This window comes from Paramisgurnus dabryanus, chromosome 9 (genome assembly GCF_030506205.2).
Source record: "Paramisgurnus dabryanus chromosome 9, PD_genome_1.1, whole genome shotgun sequence".
NCBI classification, from domain to species: Eukaryota; Metazoa; Chordata; class Actinopteri; order Cypriniformes; family Cobitidae; genus Paramisgurnus; species Paramisgurnus dabryanus.
Window position 1 is genome coordinate 31,953,502 of NC_133345.1, and position 25,526 is coordinate 31,979,027.

Below are 25,526 nucleotides of genomic sequence, written 5' to 3' on the forward strand. Positions count from 1 at the left end.
AACAAATTTTTTAAATTATGTTACAAAAAGTGTTAAATGATAAGTAAAAGTGTTTAAATTAATGTTCCCATTTACTCCCATTGACTTTGTTTTTCAATGTCTGGTGGGAAAAAAAAGTAAATTTAAGCAATTTTTACATTTTCATGCTTGACATTTTTAAAACCAAGTTTTCATGAGAATCACCCATGCAATGACCTGTCATTCTAAACAGTGGGAGTATAAAGTAAGAGACTCATTGTCGGTCAGTTAAATGTTCATGAGGGCGAGGGCACACCAATAACCTTCTCTCTCGGCGGTCCATACTCTCTACTATGGCGGTTTGGTGGCCAAACCAGACTGGACTACAAAAAAAGACTGCTGAATATAATATGAAAATGCATTTATGATTGCATCGGCTTAATACAATTACAATTGCAAACAATTACAATCTATTCAAGTGCATTGGACAGTTGTGAAGACTGTAGCAGTGTGCAGATGCACGTGCCTGAGGCTGAAAGGATAAAAATAGATGAACATCAGCCGCACACACTTGTGTTAATGTCACGCATCATCTCACATACACATTTAGATCTGATGCAGGTCACCGTAGTGCTGCAGGGGAGAGAGAGATTACTGTGTACAAGCATCACATCACATTTATACACATGCTCTACAAGCTGAATGAAAATTCAAAACCTATTGGATTCTTAGCACAGATTTATGTTATGTTTACACTTTCAAAGCTTTTATACTCCACTATTCTACACATTTTACATGTTAGGGTTCCATTCCATTTCGTAAATATGTTTACTGTAGCAGCAATGAAAGACCAAGGAGTTTCACTAAGTGGCAGAAGTTACAGTTACTGTTTAATGACATTATATTTACACAACGATTAAAGTTCTATGAGACCAAACAAGCAGCCCATTTCAATAATAATAATAATAATAATAATAATAATAATAGCCTGTCCGTGACTACGATACAGCACACTAGAAAACTGATGGAGTGAACGGCATGGGTCATGAAGGGTCACAGATGACGGTAATGCGACCTCTGGCCGTAGGAATCGTGACCGGACCTCCGTTCATCACTGCGTTCAGGCCAGCGCCGGTCCCCGCGGTTGTAGCCCCCACGATGCCGCTGCTCCGGGGCTCTACCGAAATAATACAAACGTGTATTGATCAGGCAATGGTTAATGTATTTAATAAGACATCAGGTTCTGTCTTTCATTACCGGTTATCTCTGCGTCCACGTGTTCTCCAGTCCTCAAGCATCGGCGGTGTGTCGGGTGCGCGCTGCCTGTACCGCTGAAACTCTGCGTCCTCCGCGCTAAACCGGGACGCGAACCTTGTGTCATAGTCCGTGTCGCTAGACATGCCTAAATAATTCAGAGATAAACAACTGAAGCGACGTGCAAAATGAATGAGTGAACGAGACGAGCGGTGACCCCACCTGCAGAAACGACTAATAATACTGCAACACGTGACGTGCAACTCTTATTTCTCTCCCTCGTGGCTTCTCCAAAGGTTCCGGGTTTACCATTTCGTTCACACGCATGACAACTGATGTATGTATATTTTAAAATTCTACAACTCACGTGCAATTAATATATATTTTATAGGAGTTCGAAGTTGTGTGAGTGTCCACGAATAAATATCGGTTTTGTTTTGACAGCGGGTTTGTTTTCGGTGGATTAATGAATAATGCAGATCAGTTGATCAGTTGACGCGGATTCGTGCAGCGGAATATTTGGCGTTCTGCAGATATGTAAGTGTTCATAACTTTTAAACTTCAGTAACGTGCAAACAATACCAACCAATTTATCAAAGATTTGACTTGTGTCGACACAGGTGTAAAGGCAAACATTAATAAATGCTTGCGCGTGTGTCGCTTCGCTATATTTGTGATGGCCAATGAACACTGAATCATGACAAACACCGACACCACGTGTGTGTGTGTGTGTGTGTGTGTGTGTGTGTGTGTGTGTGTGTTGCGATGTGTGTGTGTTGCGATGTGTGTGTGTTGCGATGTGTGTGTGTTGCGGTGTGTGTGTGTGTGTGTGTGTGTGTGTGTGTGTGTGTGTGTGTTGCGATGTGTGGGTTGTGAGCGTGTGTGGGATGATCCGCGGCGCGTCTCTCTCTCTCTCTCTCCATCAGTACAAGCAGATCAAAGCAGCTGAAACTTACGCGTCTTTGAGACCGGAGTGCGGTTTTGTCGGAATATTTCGATCCATGCGCGATATATTTTAGCTGTTATTGCTGAACAGGTTTAATACCGAGAACAGATCTGATCTGCAGTCAGTGAAATGGGGTGAGTGATTTACTGCTTAACCGCTTTAACTGTTGTGTTTTTGATTGCAGTGATTTCTTTATGAAAGTACAAAGTACAAGGTTGTATAAAGTTTGTGTAAAATCAGACGTGAAACAATATTTGAACGAATCCAGTGAATATTTATTCTGTATGTGAAGTAAATTTATGGATGGATTGTTGAATTTAGTTTTGTAGCCTTGTAACTTGTTTTTAGAAATGAAGGGAGAGAGAGAGAGAGAGAGAGAGAGAGAGAGAGAGAGAGAGAGAGAGAGAGAATGTGTGTGTACAGCAGGTGATTTTTCGCGTTCTTATTGAGCAGCTCTCCTTCATAAACATCTTATCAACTTACTGTCTCAAATCGAATAGACATTTTAAAGAGAGAGAGAGAGAGAGAAAATGTGTGTGTGTGTGTGTGTGTGTGTGTGTGTGTGTGTGTGTGTGTGTTCAGCTTTAAACGTGTGCTGCTGGGTTTCTTAAGAAAGCTGAAGGACCAGTTTGTGCGGTCAGATGTGTTTCTCTCACCCTAACTTTATGACACAAGATTTAAACCGTCTTGTATGTTATTGTTTGTCTCTGCTTTAAGAAGTGTGTTCTTGTCAGACTCATTCATATGCTCTAAATCAAACCCCTTTGATTAAATACCCCAGATATTATCTGTACAGTTCCTATACTGAGACAAAACTCTAATGGTCCACATGTTCGAGGGTTTCTATAAGTTTGCAGATTGTAACACGTCTGCCATTTGACACTGTGAGTTTGTTTGAATGAATGAATGAATGAATGAATTGGGCTTGGGCTTCAGGCTTTGGTTATAGATTAACCTCATTCACCACACAAACCGTCACAGTGTCAAATGAATGATCTGTTGTTTGTGACGGCAGAAACTGTCAGGCTGGAAACCTAAAGCACAGAACGTTGAGGTAGCGAAGCCTTGACGTCTGTCAGGGTCACATGTAGACGGCTGTAGGGATCCTCTTCCTGTTCGCTGGGGTTTAAATGAGACGTTACACTGGAGTGGCTATTTAAAGCCCGTTCAAGAGACCGGACCTTCACCCTCCGGCTAATCTCCAATTACGTTCGTGGAAATGTGTCACATCTGCAAAGCAACTGCAGGTCATGCGTCACAGCATTTGTGTGTTTCTGGAGACCACACCAATAAACTTAACCATAGTAGTTACTGGCTGGTAAATGACAGCAAGTGTCCAGTGAGGACAGGAGCTTCGATCAGCAGATGGTGTTGGTCACAACCATCTGCTGCTGCTCTGGGGGAGCCAAAGTAAATGACTTAAACTAGCAATGCAGGAATATGTTATTGTCTTCTTTGATTTGACTGTGTAATTCCTATGTATGTCTACAACATGTTTGCACTGTGTTGGCTGTCTTCTGCACTGGAAGCTCCTGTCACCAAAACAAAATCCTCCGGTGTGCACGTCAATGTACTTGGCAGTAAAGCTCATTCTGATTCTGATAGGCAGCTCATGCTTGTAATCTGTAAATGTAAGACACTGCATGCTTGCTCAGAAAGCACACATTGGTGGAGGTTGTAGCTCAACTGCCAGAGCGTAAAGGTCATGGTTTCGAATCCCAAGGAACATCCATCCTGATAAAATGTATTTTTATTTTGCATAAAGTCGCTTTGGATAAATGCATTTGCCAAATGCATAAAATGCAACTCCTACTGACTGCCTGTGGCATGTTAAAATGAACAGATATTGATTCAGTCTAGCGCTGGGCCTCGTGTTGGAGCTTGCTGTTCGAATGACATTGCTAGATTGTGAATGCCTTTCTCAGTTGGGCTGGTGTTATCAGTGATTTACTTTCATCATACACAAGATGTCTTGATGTGATCGTTGTGGATTAAATTGAAAGTTAACATGATTAGTGACCTGATGTTCTGGTCAGTCCAAACACAGTGCGTCTAGCTCACGTAAGTCCCAGAATCCATGTTTATTTGAGTGTTAATAACCAGCAGTAATGTTGGGATGAAATGTCATGCTAATAGTAACTTTAATAGAAACTAAGATGATTCATTAATATTTTCAAGCAGGTCGACAGGCAGAATGGAATGTGTGTCGTGTCCAATAACAACACAGAGCTCCGCCCGCACTTCACTGTCTGTTCCAATTAGATCACAGCTCATTGAGTCGTATGAGGTTAGAGTTCAGGTTGGGTTTCTGTGTCCTGGTAGAACCGCATTCCAGGCATGGTTCTGTTGAGACTTAGGAATCTTCTAGATTGTTTGGCATGATTAAGGCGAGTAGTGATCCTCGTCATTGTGATCGTTGAGTTACACAGAAATGTGATGTGATGGGGTTGAGTCACATGACTGTCGTCACTTCATCTCTGTGTTTCTGCTCTACAAGAGGATATGTCATCAAAAAAGGGCGATGCCTCTATAAAAATGACACATTTTACACATTTAGGACTTCAGTGGTGTCCTACCTGGTTAAATATACCTCTAAATATTATATAGTAATTCAGCATTATGGGTTGTTGCATCACTGCATGCCAGAATAAATGCCATATATCAATTTCAAACAACATTTCTTCTCTAACTTGTATAATTAGACTTAAAACTCTACATGAATATAGCCTTATAAGCTGAGAAAGAAAAAGCATAATAAAGGATTGATCCTTGAGGAACTCCAGAGTTACATGTAAGCTTTATAGAAAAAGAGGAGTATTGACCTATGCTAACATTGAACCATCTATTTGTCAGGTAAGAGCGGATGAAAAACAGTGCCACGAATGCCCACAGCTTTCTCTAATCGCGCAAATAGTATCTCATGATCAACTAAACCAAAGGCAGAGCTAAGATCTTATAAAACTAAGGGCCACAGATCTTCCAAAGTCAGTTTGCATAAAGATGTCGTTTGAAACGCTCAACAAAGCAGATTCAGTAGTGCTTTAAAACCAGACTGGAATGTTTCCTGTACATGGTTTACGTTCAATTTATGTTCAGATACATTTGCAGTTGAGTCAATAAATTTGTTTTAAGTATCTTAAAAATAAAAGGAAATTAGAAATGGGACAAACATTTGAAAATACAGCCGAATCAAGATTCAGTTTCTTTAAATAAGGTGTCACCACAGCATTTTTTAGATCTTTTCTGGAAAGAGCCAGTAGACAAGCATTTATTAATAAACATTAAAAGACCTGGACCAACAGTGTTAATAATTTGGCAGAGAAAAAGGTGTGGAATCACATCCTGGGGACAAATAGTATGTTTTAATTTACTGAATATATCCATAAGTGTGGCCAGGTCCATGGGCTCAAATTCAGACCAGATAGAAGAGCACAGTCTGGAGCATCATGAAATATTATCACTGAATTTGATATCTGAGATCTGTAATCTTGTCTCTAAAATATTTCCCTGATTTATCGCTTTAATCTCACAGATCATTTGATTTTACTCACATTAATCTGTAATATCCAGTTATGAATGTATAAAGTATTTGATTGATAAGCAGGATCGTAAACAGTCATTAGGGTTTGTAATTTTGAAACCGAAATATCTGATTGTACACTGTGACCTGTCTTTTATCAAGTACAGCTATATGTGATCCATACACTGATGCGGTCTTTGTGTTTGTGTGTCTGTCAGGGAGCAGCCCATCTTCACCACCAGAGCTCATGTCTTCCAGATCGACCCCAGCACCAAGAAGAACTGGGTTCCAGCCAGCAAACAGGCTGTTACGGTGTCATATTTCTATGACAGTACACGTAACAGCTATCGCATCATCAGTGTGGATGGGTCAAAGGTCAGAGAGGTCATCTTTTAATGCTAATAAAGATTAAGCAGCATGTCTTGATGTGTAAACTTTAGAGAGAGTCGCGCTAATGTGTCTCATGCTGTAATCCATTAACTTACATTTGGCAAATAAAGCAATGAAACCCAACGTAACGTTTTTATGTGGAGCGACTGTTGCGCTGTTTGGGATTCACCCTCCGTCTCTGTGTGTGCCCTCAATAGTGCACATACGAGAGAGACGCGTTTAAAAAAACAAAACAAGCGAACATAAAATCTCTCTGTTATTGACAGGGCAAATATAAACAAAATTATCTCCACAGTATTCTTTTTCTAATAAAAATATTTGTTTATGTCTTAAGTGTATGTATAGATTACAGTCAGATTAACCTACTAAAGTCTGTGTCATTCATGTTAATCAAACAACCCATGACAAAGAGACAAATAGCTCTAAAAATAATAATATATTTAATTTATTGTGTTATGATTCATTTAATTTGATTTCTGTACCTAATGCTAATGCTAATTTCAGACCTTATTAATGTAAAACTTTGTTCTTTTTTTATAAATGTTTGCAATTTCTTTGTTTATTAGATTTTTCCCACCCGCTTTTTGGTGATCCGAAAAATAATCTGATCTGTGCCTCAAAAACTGTAATGTGATCCGAACTGTGAGATTTGTGATCCGTCACACACCCCTAGTAAAGTTAGTACACAGTGATAGCCATAAATGCAATTGTACTAATAATTGGCATAACGATTTCTTTCGGGGTTTCGGTTTTCGGCCTTGGTTTCCTTTTTTTCCGTTTTCTGTGCAGTTAGAGGCATTATGTAGCTTATTAATTAAATATAAAAATATTTTTCTGTGCAGCGCTATCTTTAGGCTTTCATTGATAAAACTAAAGCGGCTGATCTTCGTGTATTTCATTTTGCGAGCACATGAAAGTTGCACAATCCTAACATATACACGTACAAAACACTGTGCAGCATGTTTACTTACAACACAAGCAGCGGACTCTTCACAGACCACCCCTCAAAGTAATCAGGACAGAAGCGCTCGAAAGTGGACAAAAGAAACCGATTTAAATACCAGGTGTAAACAGAAGGCATCTCTCTTGTCCACTTGTGATCCGATTGACGTAAACACATTTTGGTACCAAGTGTAAACAGCCCCTGAATTTGGTTGAAAGTGGACAAGCGCAAAACGTTTAAACACTGTTTACACCTGCATTAACGTCATCCACTTGTGATCCGATCGACGGAAATGAATATTAATGCCAAGTGTAAACAGCCTCAATGTGAAATAAGCTTTTACTGGGGGTTTAACGGTACAGAAGTCAGAGTTCAGTACAGCGGGTAAAACGTCAAATCGATTTCTTTTCATTTTTGTTTTGTCATATAAATGTTTGTTGTTGATCATTAATTGAAAAGCTGTTGTTGGAGTTGAGAACCGCTACACACACACAGTTAACATAATAGTTAACCTGCTTTTGAATGTATTGGTAAGTAGATTTCATAGGAAACAAACCATGATCTTGGTGTTGTAGGCAGCAGACTCGTTCAGTTTAGCTGCAGGAAGAGCTCTCGCTACTACACAGCGGATAATAAAAAATCCAGATCATATTTACACACACACACACACACGGTGTTGAGAGGGTCTCCCTCTGCAGTGGGTTTACAGTTCATGTTGCCATGGAGATTTGGATCGGTCCCTCAGTATGAAGGCAGCAGTGATGATGTCACAGCACAGACCTGCTGAGACGCGCGCGCACACACACACACCTGCTGTTGTCATTCTCTGGGTACAGATACATGAGGAAACACTGAACATGTGTGTTAATGTGAATGACACCCACACTACTCTTCTTGGGTGGATTTCGTTTCTCTGTGTTGTAAACTCTAGGGAGTTAGGGTTCAGATGTGTGTGATATTTAAATGATTTTTCCAGCCACCACATTTACTAGCGTCTAATAGATGGTACAGTACGGTTGGAGTAGGGGTGGGTAGATATGATAGTCCAAGATTTTGGACCATCGTCACTAAAAAGGTTACCGCCCCACGTCACTTTGCTGTGCGCGTGGTCACAAAAACTTAACATTTGTACATGTATTTAAGCATGGCAGTTTTGAAACACAAACAACAGTGCTATATGCGTGCGCTGTTTCTGCGTGAGAGGAGCATGCAAATCGCGCATCCGCTGCCCAGGTGATCATTTAGGTCTTAAGAGAAAGTAAACAGCTGAAATAAAAAAAGGCATGTGTAACAGTATATTGAATCTGGACTTTGTTCTTAAAGGGGAAGTTACCTAATTTTGCTCCTGTCTGTTACTCATGTTAATCAAACAGTGGGAGAAAATCTCTCACTGCACTTGACTAAATCACTTTTCTACCTTTAATAAGATATAGACAGAGAGAGAGAGAGACGTATGTATAGACGTATAGGTATAAAGATGAAAACAAACAAAACTCAAGCTCACTGAAGATAAAGAGTCAGTGATGAAATAATGATAATAATAAATAATAAGAAAAATAATAATAATAATAATAATAATAATAAGTGTACATACATTATTATTTATTATCATTCTTTCATCACTGACTCTCTATCTTCAGTGAGCTTGAGTTTTGTTTGTTTTTATCTTCTTTTTTATGCTTGTATAAGTTTTTTTGTGAGAATGTTATGGCATTAAATAATATTTGAATAACATAAAAACCTTATTAAAAGATTAAAAAACCTACCATGATACATATCGCTATCATGATTTAAAATGAATCCTATGGTGATATAAGATGTTGGTCATATTGCCCACCCCTAGGTTGAAGCTATATGAATGTTTTACATGTAAACCCTGTTATACAATCAGTTCTGTACTTGTTTGAACATTCGGCATCCCAGTGAGCAAGTGAGTGATGAAGATAAAACTTTGAGAAACCAAATTCAACCGAGAGGTCCTCTGACACATTACCATAACCCATCTAATGACAGAGGATGAAGACTGAAGTGCTCCTGTAGCTCAACTGTGTTGTGTTAGCAAGGAAATCATTTATATCTTGAATGCACTATGAGTCGCTTTTTATAAAAACATTTGCCAAATGCATAAATGAGATGTAATGTAAATCTATCTGAAATCTGAGATTATATAGAGCGAATGTATAGACGGTTTCATCAGACACACTTGGGGTGACGCGATACGCTTCTGGTCCAAACTTTACTTGCGGTTTCAGGTTTTTTTTAATGGTCCGACGTGTTGCTAAACTCTTGAACAAATACCTCGTCGAAAATAACAAATGTTTTGGTTTCCTAGGTAATCTACTCATTGTTTATTTTGCTTGTTATATAAATAAACTACGTTTAAAGTATTTTGTTATTTTTTATTAGTTTTATTCACAGCAGTCCAAACAAGCAGTTAAATGTCCAGATAAATGATTTAAAGATTATTAAAGAATAATACGGTCTCATTATTCCCATGCCTGGAAGTGTAAATAAAAGATTTATGCTTTATTCTTCTTAAAACACTAAGTTTCCTCTTTCATAAGGAAGTGACATCACACACAGTGGCATAAATGAACTGTGTGTGTGTGTGTGTGTGTGTGTGTGTGTGTGTGTGTGTGTGTGTGTGTGTGTGTGTGTGTGTGTGTGTGTGTGTGTGTGTGTGTGTGTGTTAAACCCTAAACAGCAGAAGGTTTTGTTTCTCTTGTGAAACCTACAGCTGATCTTCAAAGAGCAGAAGACGCTAAACTAACCTTAAACCACAATTATAATCACAAGAACACGTTTAAAAAAAAAAAACTTTTACTTCAGCTTCTCCAGTCCTGTGTAATATCACGTCATCTTTTTACTTGCGTATGATTAAATGTTAAGATGCTCCTGGTAAATGAGTAAATACACACATACAGTACGTCATCCATACGTCAGATTGTTTAAAGATTTTTCTTAATCTGTTGTACGTTGTATTTTGAGGTTGGTGTGTTTGCTTAAATGTCTTTATTTCTTCAGGTTATTATCAACAGCACAATCACTCCCAATATGAACTTCACTAAAACATCACAGAAGTTTGGCCAATGGGCCGACAGTCGGGCTAACACCGTGTTTGGACTCGGCTTTTCCTCTGAACAACAGCTGGCCAAGGTCTGACGACACACTCAACACGCACACTTGAACAATGTGAAAGTCACACACGCATGCACAATTACACACATACACAATAACAATAACGCATACATATGCATGCACAATCACACACCCTGATGAGTTTAATTTCTTGATCTTCAGTTCGCTGAGAAGTTCCAGGAAGTAAAAGAGGCGGCAAAACTGGCCAGAGAAAAGTCTCAGGACAAGATGGAGACCTCCAGTGATCAATCACAGGTACATGTGACATCAGCAACATCGCTCTCTTAACACCAAAAGCAGATCTCCTATGTGTAGTCAATAACAACTTGTGCAGAAAATGTATGGAAAAATAATATTTCTCTATTATTAATGAGTATTGCTTTGATTTGGTCATCTTAGCTTCGTGAAGGTTATGGGGACTAACAAAAGCTTCTCAGAGTAAAAAAAAAAAACAGTAAAAGAAAAAAACTACACAATATTTCCTTTAATGGAATTTAGTAAACATCAGAAGTTATTTCTTCTCTGACGCATTCTCATACGTATGAATGGAAGTCAAGGGAACTAAAACTGTAGCGTGACCGACCGGCCTTTAATTCGTTGAAATTGTGTTAAAAGTAAAATGTCAGATAGGAGTTTATATAATTGTGTATTACATTAGTTGTTGTTTATTCCACCAGGAATCTGGGCGTGAAACTCCATTAGCCAATCAGGCCTCCAGCTTTAATGGAACAGATGATGAGAAGATTTATCACGTCGGACCAGAAAACCCAGAGCAGAAGAGCGAGAACAACCCTTTAAAGTCTGCTGTGGATCAGAGGTAACACACACACACACACACACAATATCAAACACACACACACACACACACACACACACACACACACTTGTAAAGCCAAACATGCAGTGATTATTTTTCTAGAATCTGCTGTAGTCTTCATTTGTGAGACCTGCTGAGATTTCTCTTCTTACAGCTCAGTTCAAATTTCTGTAGCGCTTTTTTCAGTTATGCACTGTGTTGCAACAATGCTTTGTGGAAATATATTAAGATTATTTAAATGAGATAATATATATATTAAAAAAAGATATAAAATAAAATAAAAAGATTTCTAACTGGAAAGCTGACTGAGAAATTTATTTAAATATTTCAAGAAATGTTTGTCATAAAAACCCATCACTCATCTGAAGGTTCACATCTACCTTAGTGCCTCAGGAACATAATCCTGTAATGTCAATGAATAATATCATTCATTCAATACGCACAACCGGCGCAACGTCATAGAATGTCTCTGAACAGGTTCACGCCCACTTTTGGGGGAAAACAAACTAGACTTCCCTTTGACTTCCATACAAAATAGCGAAACAAAGCAACGTTCGTACACAGCCGGTAGGCGTAAATAACTAAAAAAATCACTCAGATTAAACATGTCGAGTAATTATCTGTCCACCCTGCCTGTCATAGAGCGCGAAAGATACATTAACACATTTAATTTGGTCAATATAAAAACATATCCCTTTCATTCTCAGAGCGTCAAATTTGTGTAACAACGCTCCCCATTGGCCAGAGGTGTCTTACCCAGATATTTACTCGTACCTCATTGGGTCAAAAGGGAAGACCGTAAATGATTTTACTTCGTATTTGAAAGTTACTTAATATTTATATATAATGTCTTTATATTTAAAGTACTGAGTGCACTTTTCCATCCAGCCATACAACATAGCCTTAGTGACTTTCCAGCAATCATTGTATAGCGTTGTTACACAAATTTGATGCTGGGAGAATGAAAGGGACATGTTTTTATATTGACCAAATTAAATGTGTTAATGTATCTTTCGGGCTCTATGGCAGGCAGGGGGACAGATAATTACTCGACATGTTTAATCCGAGTGATTTCTTAAGTTATTTATGCCTGCCGGGTGTGTACGAACGTTGCTTTGTTCCGCTATTTTGTATGAAGTCTATGGGACGTCTAGTTTGTTATCCCCCAAAAAGGGGCGGTGACGAATTTTACAGTCAAGTTCCCGGATGTGCCGGTAGTGCGTATACCCAACCGCATAGATGATCTATTTGATCAAAGTCTAAATGATCATGGACTTTATCCGACAATATTCGTTGTGAATCTTTGAGTATTGTGATCATGCATGTTGGTAAGATCTGAGAGTTGAGGAGCTGCTATGTGACGTCAGATGCGTTACTTGTAGTCTGAACAAAGATTATGTTCGAGTGGACTGAGATTGTGTTCACGTCTGACAGTAAGAAGTGGGAGACAGAGCTGCAGACGCTGACGGAGAGCAACGCTCGTCTGATGGACGCGTTACAGGAAGCAAACAGCAATGCAGAGAGCTGGAAGAGTCAAGTGAGCAAATGTCAGGAGGAGAACAGTCAGCTCAAGAACAGGGTGAGTCAAATCATCAACACTTTATCTGCAAATATTATTTAATATGATGAGAGATGATCTGTAAACACTGTATTGTGTGTGTGTGTAGATCTCAGAACTGGATGTTCAGTGTCAGGACATGAATGTGGAGAGAGAGAAAAACGCTCAGCTGACTGTTAGGATTCACAAGCTGGAGGCCGATCTACAAGACAAACAGCAGGTAATGCACGCAAACACATACACACACACACAGACACCCACACCTGTATGTGTGTCATAACAAACATGTGTTTGTGTTTTTCAGGAATTAGAAAACCTTCGAAAACAAGCAGAAATTATTCCACAGCTCATGGCCGAGTGTGAGAGCATTACAGCCAAACTACAGGTAAACATGATCTTACTGAAGCTCCTCTAACCAGCTTCTGGACATTAGTTGGGTTTTGTTCTCATTATGAGATTAAAGTAGTGTGGGATGAAAAAATATTTTGGTTCGAGTTGATTGACCTTTCAAATATACAAAAACAGACAGTGACGTCTGAATCAAGAAAAAGTCTAACCCTTAATTCTAAGAAGTCAGTTTGGTGTGAATGTTGTTTGCAATCAGCTCGCACTACAGGATTTTTGGCCCTGGACCTCAGTCGATTTGTGATGTTTTCAGATCACATATTACACCTGCCCATGTGCTCGCAAGATTTGCATGGTGCTCTGCTCCTTTAGCAAGATTAGATCGCACAACCTCACATCTCTCACAAATGTCAAACATTTTATACACAGTCTAATGAAAACTCATAAGAAAACATTAGTTTCCTTTAAATGAAGTAGATTTCTTTTCTCGTGCTTGTGATAATCCACAACTGTGTACTCTATACCTCAGTGGTAGTGCATTGCATTAGCAACACAAAAGATCATGGGTTCAAACCCAGGTGACACGTTGATAAAAATATATACCTTGTAATCCACTCAATCCATCAAGTCATTTTGGATAAAAGCATCTGCCAAATGCATAATGTAAATGTACTCTACTTATGCCATTCAAAGAATAAATAGGATATTTGGATTGTAACAAAAATGCATTTTAAATCTATATTTTATTCTTGCTTTGTCACATGAATGGGCCTGTGTATTTCTATGAATATAAAGAGCCATGCACAGACAGTTTGAGGTGCAGGTGCAGGGCTCAAGTGAGAAAGTAACGCACCCCTCATTTATCTTAACACTGCACTGCTGGCACTGAAGCTGAAGACTTTAACTGAGCTGTATTAACATACACACTATTACAAATCTATAAATAATTGAGACTAATTGCTTTGTTTTATATGCTTTCATTTGTTTTATTTTATGGTGACATTACGACCCCGCATGAAGCTCTTTTAAGCCGACGGCAATGATTTTAAATTAAGTGGTTTTAAATGTAGAAGTTTCAGTGTCACGAGTTGATCGTTATTCTTTAACTGTTTTGTTTAAAAATGATTAGCCAGTGTTTACGTATGGAATAAATGAAAACAGGCTGTTGAATTATTCGAAAATAATGCACACCCAAGGTGTAACGGTGCGAAGCGGACTGCCATTACACCTTGGGTATGCATTCTTTTCGAATAATTCAAAGGAGTCAATTATTACGCTTATACCACAAACATTGCTCTGGTGGTTATTTTAAGACATTTGACAGGTCAGGTGTATGGTTTACAGAAAAACAATCAACACCTGTGAAACATTTCTCAACCAATCAGAATACAGCATTCAATAGACCCGTGGTATAAATCTTTGTAAGCAACCTTTACTAGAAACACTTGTGTTTTTCCCAGAATATAGGAAATATTTAAGATACGTGATTTTTTTCCATTGTTTTCTGGTATTTGTATTAGATCAGATTTTAATACTTTGATCAGACAAACAAACTGGAAAGTATCCCGTTAACTGATAACACAATGCTTTCAGCAGGGATCTGAAATTTCAATCCACTCCTACAGATAACCGTGCTGCTGTTTCACCCAACAGTTGACTGTAGTGAGGTCTGATAGACAGTGGACCACCACCCCCCGTACACAGCTCTGATCATATACATGTCAATGTTTAATGATGCTATCGTCTCATTTTTGGCATTGAAATAAATCTCATCAACGAATATTTTGTACACTACTGTACTCTGTAACAAATTTAAAGTAACTTGAGTACAAATTAAGCTAAGTAATCAACTTTGTTACAAGTAAAAATACAGAATTAAATTATAGTCATAAAAGTACTAATACCAAAAAAGACTAGTTAATTACAGTAACACGAGTTGTTGTACTAGTTACTTTCCACCCCTGGTTTCATTGATGTTGTACGTCTCAGTATAACATCGCAGCTGCTCGCATTCCATCTGTTTGTGTCTAACTTTAGACCAACTGTTCTCACAGGGCACACGCGTGTGCACGAGATGAACTTTAACCTTACAAAGAATTATTCATACATACTGGATAAAGCACATCGTGTTCACATGACAAAACAAATAAAAAAATGGCCATAAAAACACAGAGCGGTCTGTCAAACACGTTCAATGAAGTCAAGCGGGCAGTGAAGAAATGTTTTTTTCATTGCAGTGATTTTGAGTTGTGATGTCTAAATAGGCCTTGAGCTAAATCTGCTTGTCTATGTGAATGAGCGTCTGGTTAATATGACCGACATCTCTGCTGTGTGTCTTGCAGGCGGCCGAAGTGACCAACAGAGACATGAGTGAGAACATGAAGCTTCTTCAGGCGGAAATCGACACCAACCAGCAAAGAGAGAGAAGCATGAAGATGGAACTGAAGAAGTTTATGGATGTTCTGGATGGAAAGATTGATGAGTTACATGAAGTTCGTCAGGGGATGTCTAAACTGGGCATCGATAACTGAAGACTCAAACACTCGGTTTATCTCACTGGGCGTGTGTGTGTGTGTGTGTGTGTGTGTGTGCGAGCGTGATCTATGACTGCTGGTTAAAGGGCTAATGATGGTTAATGAGAGGAGTCACACACACACACACACACACACAAGTGTATCTGTGCATTCTGGTACTGTTGGACTGATGTGAGATCTCAGGACTTCATGCATGTGGTATTGTTTGATATGCACATACATGCATGAACTGCAAAATCACAAAGTGCCTGGAGGTGGCGCACTTGAGTGTCCACCAACCCATTAAAAATCTCTAATGGGGTTTGGGTGAAATGTCCTGTTTAACATGAGGCTGAACTGTTTCTTAACAGCCTATCGTGCAATACTCGCCTCAGGCAACAGGACGCCACTGTTTCTTTGTTTTTGAAAACATCAAGAATATTCTTTCTCATTCTGGTTAAATGATAATGAGCCAAATCTGCTACAGTTATCTACTTTGTTCCAGAAATTTTGCTTGTATGGTGCAGATTTTGCTCAGTGTGTTTGTGACGTGTCCTCCCACCCCTGCTGTTCCTCTGTGTGTGTGTGCGTGTGATGTCAGATGGGTGATGGGTTAATTTATATTTATGCTTTTTTTAGAATAATCTCTGCCTTTCAAAGCATTAGACCCTCTCGGCTTCCCGGGTTTGTTTCTTTAGGCTTCATGTCGTGGCTGGTGTATTTCAGAGCATTTAATGTGTGTATTTTTGTTAACACACACACACACACACACACACACAAACAAACTCTTACTGAAAACTTTTAAGACACTTGACACTTTCCCTCTTTCTGAAAACTTTTGTTGATCAAAATTGTAAAAAAAGAATAATTGTCGAAATATAGATTATGAAGAAAATCTTTGTGCTGTGTGACTGCAGGTTTTTAAAGGTATTATCAATATTTGTGAAACACTTACAGACAGCAGCAGTGGGCGTCTCTATCGCCCTCTGATTGGTGAGAGGATGTGTTGCCTTGGCAACCTGCATCCCACACACGGCTGCTATTGATCGTGTCAGTACTGTGATCCAGATGTGAATGTGCGGTACATTTGTGCCTAGTTGTTTCTTTCTATCATCATCAGTACATTTTTCTGATGTCATGGTAACAGTGCAAACCTTGTTTCCATAGAAACACAAAGGTTGCTGTGTGGGATCTTTGTGTTGGACCTCCAGTTGGTGAAATAAACTCTCGGCAGAACCTCGCCTGAGACTTGACCGCTGCAGACACTGTAAAAAGTGTTGCTGCCCTTATTCCTTCATTTATTGCTTATTTTAATAATAAGATTTTACAAAGAAAAAGTTTTGTATCTTGCTTAATTTAAAGATGTTACATATATTCATGATCTCATTCTGGAAAAATGAACAACTAAACTAGAGTTCAGTAGAAATTAACTTTAGGATCCTGCTGAAGTCAGTGGACCATGAAGAAAGTCATAATGTTTTAATGTAGGGATGCACCGATACCACTTTTTTGGAATACGAGTACTTGCATTTCAGTACTTACCGATACCGAGTACTTAATAAAAAAACATGATTTAAATTGACAGGTAACAGCTTTAGTCATATAATTTAACAAAAAAACAAAGGACTAGTTTTCCAGTTTGTTGTAAACTCTGCCTCTTTGGACAACACAAGAGGCATTAACCCCTTACACGCCGCTCAAACATAGACATTTCTCAGACCGTGGCATCGATTCCAGGTATCGGGGGACTTTTAACGAGTACTTTAGAAAATGTGGTATCGAGGCCGATACCAGTATCGGTATCGGTGCATCCCTATTTTAATGTAAGGTACGTCACTTTAAAAAATAAAACTACTGCTACGCGTTCTGCCAGGCTGAAATCTGAAAGCAATCCCAGCGACACAGCATGTACAACAGGCATTCAAATCTGTAATCCGTAACGTTTACGTCTTTATCGCCATCTCCGTTTGAAACATAAAACATTTATTTGCAGGTCTTGTCAGTGAATGCAGATGAGTATAAGCAGCTTTTTGTTTAGTTTAAGTTCAAAATAGATAAAAGAAGCCAATTTAATGCATGTTTAATATAATATTCACATAATGGTCTGAAAGAAATGACATGGTTTTACTCTGAATCAGCCCAAACTACCACACTAAAGCATCGATTCATTAACCCTAAAAGAAATCATTCAATATTATAGTTTCAGGTGTGACATCTGCTTTAATTATTTACACTTTATCAGAGACAACTTCAAAACTGTTCAAACAGTTATTTAAGACAGTTTATGTGGTTCTCAAGCTTTATTGGCCCCCTTGTGAACGGTGCACCCCTTCATGCCCTCCCCCCAAAAAAAGTATGACACAAAACATAAAAATGTTACAATGTAGTGCTGTCGGCTAATTAATTACACACAATTTATGATAAATTAATGTATTTTATACAATTTCATTAAACTGGGGTCCCCAGATTGAGAACCACTAATTTAAGAACATAAAATCTGTGGTTGTGAATGAAAACTACAAAACAACCTGTAGAAGTCAGACAATTAACCTCCTCGTGCCACAGCATTTCTGTTAAAGAGCACCAATTATCTGATTCATGATTTTAAATTTCCTTTGGTGTGTGTGTGTGTGTGTGTGTGTGTGTGTGTGTGTGTGTGTGTGTGTGTGTGTGTGTGTGTGTGTGTGTGTGTGTGTATTAGTTCATGTTAATGATATGCAAAAGGTACAAACCCCAAATTAAATGATGACGCAAGTAATCGTCTCCAACGTAAATCTCTTTTCTTGGACTACAACAAACACACGGATTTTAGACAACAGTTTACTTCCTGGGTTTGGTGATGTAGTAAAGACCGACATTTTCATAATCTCTCCCGCTTCAGACTTACAGCCTGTGAGTTAACTCCTGTTAGCATTGCATTGTGACCAAATCTTTCAAACATGGTAAGGAGCTTCATGTTTCCAGCTGACGTCAGAGGCATTCAGACCAATCATCAACTAGGGCTGTGATGGTGGCAGTATTAGTTCTTAAAGGTGCCCTTCCTCTGTCATTTTTATTGTTTTATACTGTTGTCTGAGGTCTACTCATGACGTTTGCATGGTTTTTACATCCAAAAACATCAAAAGTAATAAGTAATAGGCCATTTTGTACCCTGATTTTGAAGCTGGTTAGAGAAATTATCCATTTTAATGGGCGGGCTGCAGTGACGACTTGGAAGTAAACGCCCACTGCTATGATTGGATAACAGTTTTTCGTTCAAACTAACTTTCAATTTAATCTCATGTGTAATTAGTTTAATGTTAAGTGAGTGTCTTAAGACACAGTGTCTTTCTTACACACGCATATTTTTTATCGTAAACCCATGCACAAAAACACACACACAAACACACACACACACACACACACACACGTGTCTTTTATCGTAAACCCTTTCGATGCGCGTGTAGCAGCGCACGCACGCACAAACACACACACGTCTTTTACATAAACCCTTCGATGGCGTGTTACGAACACACAAACACACACATGTGTCTTTTATCACATGTGATGCGTGTGCATCATGAATTCGCATGAATCGCGTTCCTCTGAAGAGAAATCCCGGCCGCAACTGATAACATATAGTACTTAAGTGTTTTACTCACACAAACACGCGTCTTTTATCATAAACCCTTTCAAAGCGTGTGCAGCATGAATTCGCGTACCTCGGAAGAGAAAACACCGGCCGCCACAGTGACACATATAGTACTAAAGTGTTTTACTCTCACACACACGCGTGTCTTTTATCATAAACCCTTTCAACGTGTGTGCAGCATGAATTCGCGTACCTCAGAAGAGAAAACACCGGCCGCCACATTGACACATAAGACTAAGTGTTTTACTCACATAAGCTGCGCCATTCTGTCCGGATCCAATATTGATGGAGGAGCATTGCTTTTTAATCGCAGTCTCTCTTCAAATCTAGCGTTCTTCTGAACATCCAAACATGTAGCAACTGTTATGATTCCCTCGTTTAATAGGAATGATGTCTCTCAACAAAAACAATGGCCCGAATACGGTACGGTTGACGTTTAGCCATCCTTGCTGTAACTTGTTATGAAAACTAACTCAACTACACGTAATATGTGGGCGCGGTCTCAAGTTGAAGAGCTCATGAATAGTAATGACCTCGATCAGTTCCACGTCACACTGATAAGCTTTTCAAACTGACCTGATTTCTCCGCTTATTTCTTTTCAGTGGGTACAGCTGACAGAGGAGGTGGAAGTTAATTTTCACATTCACGACACAACACAAACACATATGGACCTAACACATATCAAAACATACAAGTAAAAACGGTTTTATGTGGAAGGGCCTCTTTAACAAACGTGCGTGTTTACAAGCGTCAGTTTCTTTTTCCGCCGGTAGCTGCTCGTCACAATGTCAAGCAATGCTTAGGTTACTTAGCAACGACAGACGCTCTGGAGCACCTCTGAAAAGGAGGAAAGCGCCGTGGTCAGCACTGATATCAGTTGCCTCCCCTTGCAAACAGCGCACTAACTCTAGCTGTGTCTTATTTTAAAATGATGTATCCTCACGAGGACTCTCACAGATCTGGTCTACAGAGAGTAGACTTTTTTTTGATAAATTTGGGAAGAAATTTCACACGAAAATGTGTGTGCTTGTTTTATTTGGGGTAATACTTGAGGAGTTGAGGTGAGTGCACAACCGATATCTGTTACAGAGACAAAAGAGGAGGATATTAAAGCGGCAACGAATCTGTCGATTTTATCGTTTGATACTGTTGTATGAGGTCTACTTATAATGTTTGCATGGTTTTTATATTCAGAAACATCAAAAGCAATAAGTAATAGGCTATTTTGTAACATGGATTAGTGGCTCTCTGGAGAAATGGTTCGTTTGAAGGGGCGGGCCGTATTGAAAACCTGGACGTAAACGCCCACTGCTATAATTGGACAGCTTCATTTCCCGTCATTACATGTGGGGAAATGTTTTAAAAACGTTAATGTGTAAAAATAGCAGCCGAACACATATGTTTAAGCCGAAAAGATTCTGGGTGCTAAAGATGATACACTTAAATTACAATATGTATAGTAAAGTAGAAACAAACTTTAAACTCGACGTGACTAAATTACCGCATACAACACAGTAAGGGCGCATCAGAATCTAAATCACTACTAACTTTATATATTTCTATTGTTATATTACAGTCGTATTGTTAAGTGTTGCATCTTTATTAATCGTCAACAGTCAACTATATACGTGTTTATAAAACAGGACATATCAAGCGATCTCTTACAGCAATAGTGAAACGCAGTTACGTTATCTTACATAAAGTAAAATGTTTTACTTACTGTGTATACGTTACTGCTGTGTCATTTTTGTCAGATCCAATATTAGTGGTGCTTTTAATCACAGTCTCTCTGCAAATCCAGCATCGACTTCTTTACAAATGAATCCACGGTACACAAAGTAAACAAACACTCCCCACGCGAGCTGGAACTTCTTTAAAAACAAACTTTAACCACACATTCCTAATGTTATGTTCTGAGCCTCCGAGTTAAGATTTTACAGCGTCCGTGTTGTTCCCAGACGGTTCTTCCACAACCGAACACTCCGTTTCCATGGGTACTCATAACAGATCACCGTGTCAAAATAAAAGTCTCTTACGAAACATGTATTTAAAAGTCATTTTGATTACATTTGGCAATCTTTAAAGGCATGTTTACTGATTGTTGAGACACACGTGTGTCACGCGAAGCTGTGGGCGGGGCTACAGAAGTGTTTGTTATATTTTGGGTTTGGGGAGGTGTTTAAATTCTAATCTGACGTCATATTTCAGCACATTCCTGAATTTACTGTTTTAATGGCTCGGTGCCAAAAACTGTTATATTTTAGTAAAGAGGATGTTTTCAGTTCTCAAGCTGGCAGGATGTTCATTTAAGTATGATGACCTCTTTGATTCACTGCCCCTTTAAAAAGAACCAAATTTATACATTTTAAACGGAGATTTAAGGTAAGTTTAATAGGGTAATGAGGTGATAATTATAACTTTTTTTAATCAAATAAACGGTTGTTGAACTTTGAGCTTTATCATTTTACAGGTATTATTTATGCTATTATAGCAACATTACACACTAACTAGGGTTTAAAAATGGGATCAGAAAGAACGTGACCTTTAAAATAACCACCAGAGCAATGTTTGTGGTAACCGTGGTATATGAGGAATAAATAATAATAATAATAATAATAATAATAATAATAATAATATAGTTCACGTTTACATTTTATTCAGAAATCCATTTAAAAATATGCTTGCTTACATACTTAAACATTTTAAATGATATTAGTCAATCCGAACATTAAGCATTCAGATCATCTTAGTGATGTCTATTTTGACAGTTTTAAAATAACTTTGACATTGTAAAAACAATAATAGTAGTGTAATAAATATTAAAAACGTGTGTTGATTATTAGCCTACCCTGTTTTTAAAAATGTACTGACTTGAAATCTCAGTGATTTAAAGAAGCTCTTTCCAGATCTGCCAAACCAAAACAGCTCATTGGCCAATCAAAACTATTGACCCCTCGCCAAATACAAGGACTTTGTTTTCACAGCTCCTCCAAACGCTCTCGGAGCAGTTCAGAGTCTCAGATGCCCGTCTGGAGAGTACGGTTCGCTTTTGGGTTCCGATTTATTTTTGAGATGTGAAATCATTGAGGTCCCGCTCTGCTTCGCGTGTCGTTTGAACATTGTATCAAAACTGCTGTACAGAAAGCTGGGGTCTAAGTTCTTATGAAGTTGTAATGTGGACAATAAAGGGTCTGAGATCACTTCAGTTCTAAAAAAGGACCAAAAACAGAACTGAGTCCTCTTTCGAGTCCACTATATTGTGAACACCAAAATGACTAAGGTCACATTCGGCTAGTTCCTTTTCTGGTTCACTTTAAATGAACTGGGTTTGATTCTTTTAAAATGAACTATGTGAAAACACCCTGACTTGAATTACTTAAAACACCACATCTAAAGACAAACAGTTGACGAACAAAATCCTTCCACCTTTAATGAAGGCCTTGGCATTAACGTGAACATTTTTCAGTGGCGCGTGAGATATGGATCGGGTTTGAGTGCTAGAGATCTTACCTTTAACCTTTAAACGCAGAGCCGGCTGTTGATGGTAAATTGACAGAATCCTGAAGGTCACAGCACTGGAAGCACACTTGGGTTTGTGTACAAATTAACTTCTATAATGCAAATGTATGAAACCCGCCAAGTCGAAACCAGCCCACATTTTTGTCCACCGTCCAAACGCATTTTTACCGCACTATCAAAGTCAGAACAATAGGGCGGAACCGGGTTCCTAATCTGGCGAAAATAACACAAAGATAAAACATTGCAGCTTGATGATTTTCAAACGACGAATGACTGACAAGACAGGGACACTTCAGGAGCCAATCAGATTTAACCTGGGGCGTAACAAATTATGCAAAAATTAATGACCTTTAAACATTTAACCCTTATGGGTTGTTATATTGACACATATTTTGAGAAAATGCTTTAAAATTTTTCAAAAACTCAACAGGGGTTAAACTAAAAATTTCCTGAGAAAACCAACTCGACAACTCAAATGATCAATTATTGTATGTTTACTTTTTTTTAATCAGAGTAAGGTAAAGAGACCGTTTTGAAATATTTTTTTGTACTTAACTAATTTTTATTTAGTCGCTGATTGAATCATTAGCATAAAAATCGTAAAGACTCAAGACAACATCGGTGTAACATCATGAAACACTTTTGGTTTGTCTGCTGATGGTGTCGTGGTTTCTTGTCGATATTTTAGGATGGGTTAGGTTACAGTCCTAAAAAACATTGGGAGTGCAAACACTAGACTTTCATGACATATGGTTTTTGTTTATTTTCAAGGAAGGATGCCAAGGAAAATTTGGATTAAGTTACTTAATTGGTTTTATGAGTTGTTCCTATAAAAGTTTAAAGAACATTCACTCGTCTTCAGATGATTATATGATATGGTACTACATTTACATTTACGTTTAGTCATTTAGCAGACGCTTTTGTCCAAAGCGACTTACAAGTGAGGTAAACAATAGAAGCAATTATGGCAACACAAGAACAGCAATACATAAGTGCACTGGAAACGGTCTCATCAAGTCCAACACAATATACATAGCCAAGGGTATGTAATCAGGGACGTGCACAGGGGGGTTGCTCAGGTTGCCCGGGCAACTGCCCACATGCCCTTCTCGACTCAAGTTGCCCTTCCGAGGTGGAAAAAAAATAAATTGTACTTTTACTTCGTTTACACTATGCAGCGTTACTTCGTTACTGTATTTTAATTAATTACGAAATTTGTATTTTATTTTTAAATTGCTATCTTGTGTTTCTGGCGCATTCGCAAATTAATGACTCGTTTGAGTCGATTCCTTACAAAGTGTTGCAAATAAATGAGTCTTTTGAGTCGATTCTTTACAAAGCGAATGGGCCAAACGTTTTAAATAGGTTCGCGAATCAGTTTGAATGAATTGTTCAGATCGCTGCAAAAACGGAATCGTCCGAAGCTGTTTTACTCGTAACCTATAGAAACACGCAGAATAGAACCAGTGTTTGGTGACGTGGAAATGAATTTACCAATCTTTTAATTAAAAGCAAAACTTCACACATGTACCCGCCATTACATACACGCGACCTGTTCGTCGTCACAGACACAGTTAAACGCGTGCAACCTCCAGAAGCATTGTAGCACAGATTGAAGAAAATAAAATACATCGATGATTGACGTCTGATGATTGTCTGTACTGTATGATGTAAGTGATTCTCACAAAACACACGTGACATGACAACGTAAGAAAACATGAGTTTTGTCTAAAATCATTTTTATGTAAGTGTAAACTGTCAATGTCCTCAGACCATCTTAGGATATTCTAACTTTATACATAGTGAATGCAAAACTGTTGTCAGTTTACTTGTCTGATATTTCAACTATAAGCTACATCAACATTGACACTAGAGTTAATTTGTTAATTTGAAATGCTTGTCTATTCTGTGTTTGTGTTCTTTTTTCTGTACTGTTTGTGTATGTTGCAGTTTTACACATACTGTACAAGTGCCCTTCATAAGTATTCTTCTGTTTGTTGTGGAGTCAAGAAATGTCTAAACATTAAAAGATGAACATGAGACAAAAGTACAGAATCTGTCACATCATTATTTTTTAATGGTCACTTAGCTGTGTCCTGATTGTTTACACATAAAAAGCATAAAATGTGTAGGATCAGTTTGATTCACTTATGTGCATTTGTGTACAACACACACAAGTCAGCATTTAATGCTGTTGTTCTTTGTTGTTAAAGCATGTATGTGTTGAAACATAAACAAAGGTTAATAAATAAAATGTGACATTCTAAACTTCTGACATACTGACATTTACCTTACCAATTTCTGGTCTCCACAGCAAACAGAAAAATCTTGTCTTTACAGTTCTGATACTTATGGAGGGCACTGTATTGTGTCTGTGTCTGTGTGTGTGTCTGTGTGTGTGTGTTTCCCCATGAGGAAACAAGCTTATAAATCAAACAAGATGATGTTTATTGAAAATCTAAGGTACAAGAAAGGTTTTTGTGATGGTTGGGGTTAGGGAATGGGGCAGGTAAGGGGAATAGAATATACAGTTTGTATGGTATAAAATGCATTACGTCTATGAAATGTCCCCACAAAACATGGAAACGTGTGTGTGTGTGTGTGTGTGTGTGTGTGTGTGTGTGTGTGTGTGTGTGTGTGTGTGTGTTTGCGCGTGTAAATCTAGATTTATTTTTTCATGAGTAACTAGTAACTCGCTACTTGAGTATTATTTTCATTGCATACTTTTTACTTCTACTTGAGTAATTATTTATTTAGTTACTTGTACTTTTACTCGAGTAAAGTTTTTGGCTACTCTTTCCACCTCTGTTAAAATCTTCATGAATCTAGGCTGAGTTTGCCACGTTTAAGCCTAAATAATCAGACAGATAGCAGCTAGCTGTCGTAGCTTGCAGACTAGCAGCCTAGGCTACAATTTTTTTGGTAGGCATTAGGCAAACATGTTTGCTGATTTTAAAAAAGACCCTGTTATTCTCAGTCCTTCATATAGGCCG

The 25,526-nt window shown here is 38.3% G+C and overlaps 1 protein-coding gene across 2 annotated transcripts; it reads left to right on the forward strand.

Moving 5' to 3' along the window:
* The first annotated feature begins 1,432 nt into the window (after positions 1-1,432).
* Positions 1,433-16,279, forward strand: homer2 (homer scaffold protein 2). 2 transcript variants are annotated; one of them, XM_065283881.2, is made up of 10 exons: positions 1,433-1,549; positions 1,657-1,749; positions 5,897-6,053; positions 10,036-10,167; positions 10,312-10,404; positions 10,827-10,966; positions 12,401-12,545; positions 12,634-12,744; positions 12,829-12,909; positions 15,212-16,279. In XM_065283881.2, coding segments are annotated over exons 2-10 (1,050 nt in total). In that variant the 5' UTR covers positions 1,433-1,549; positions 1,657-1,747; the 3' UTR covers positions 15,401-16,279. The 2 variants fall into 2 exon arrangements, with proteins under 2 accessions (XP_065139953.1, XP_065139952.1); XM_065283880.2 differs by lacking the exons at positions 1,433-1,549; positions 1,657-1,749 and adding an exon at positions 2,152-2,292.
* The last annotated feature ends 9,247 nt before the right edge of the window (positions 16,280-25,526 follow it).

What these genes read in the sequence shown, in the direction of transcription:
- homer2 (XM_065283880.2), top strand. An exon ending in TCAGTGTGGATGGGTCAAAG is followed by an intron (nt 6,054 to 10,035) that starts GTCAGAGAGGTC and finishes TTATTTCTTCAG; the next exon opens with GTTATTATCAACAGCACAAT. An exon ending in ATCTACAAGACAAACAGCAG is followed by an intron (nt 12,745 to 12,828) that starts GTAATGCACGCA and finishes TGTGTTTTTCAG; the next exon opens with GAATTAGAAAACCTTCGAAA.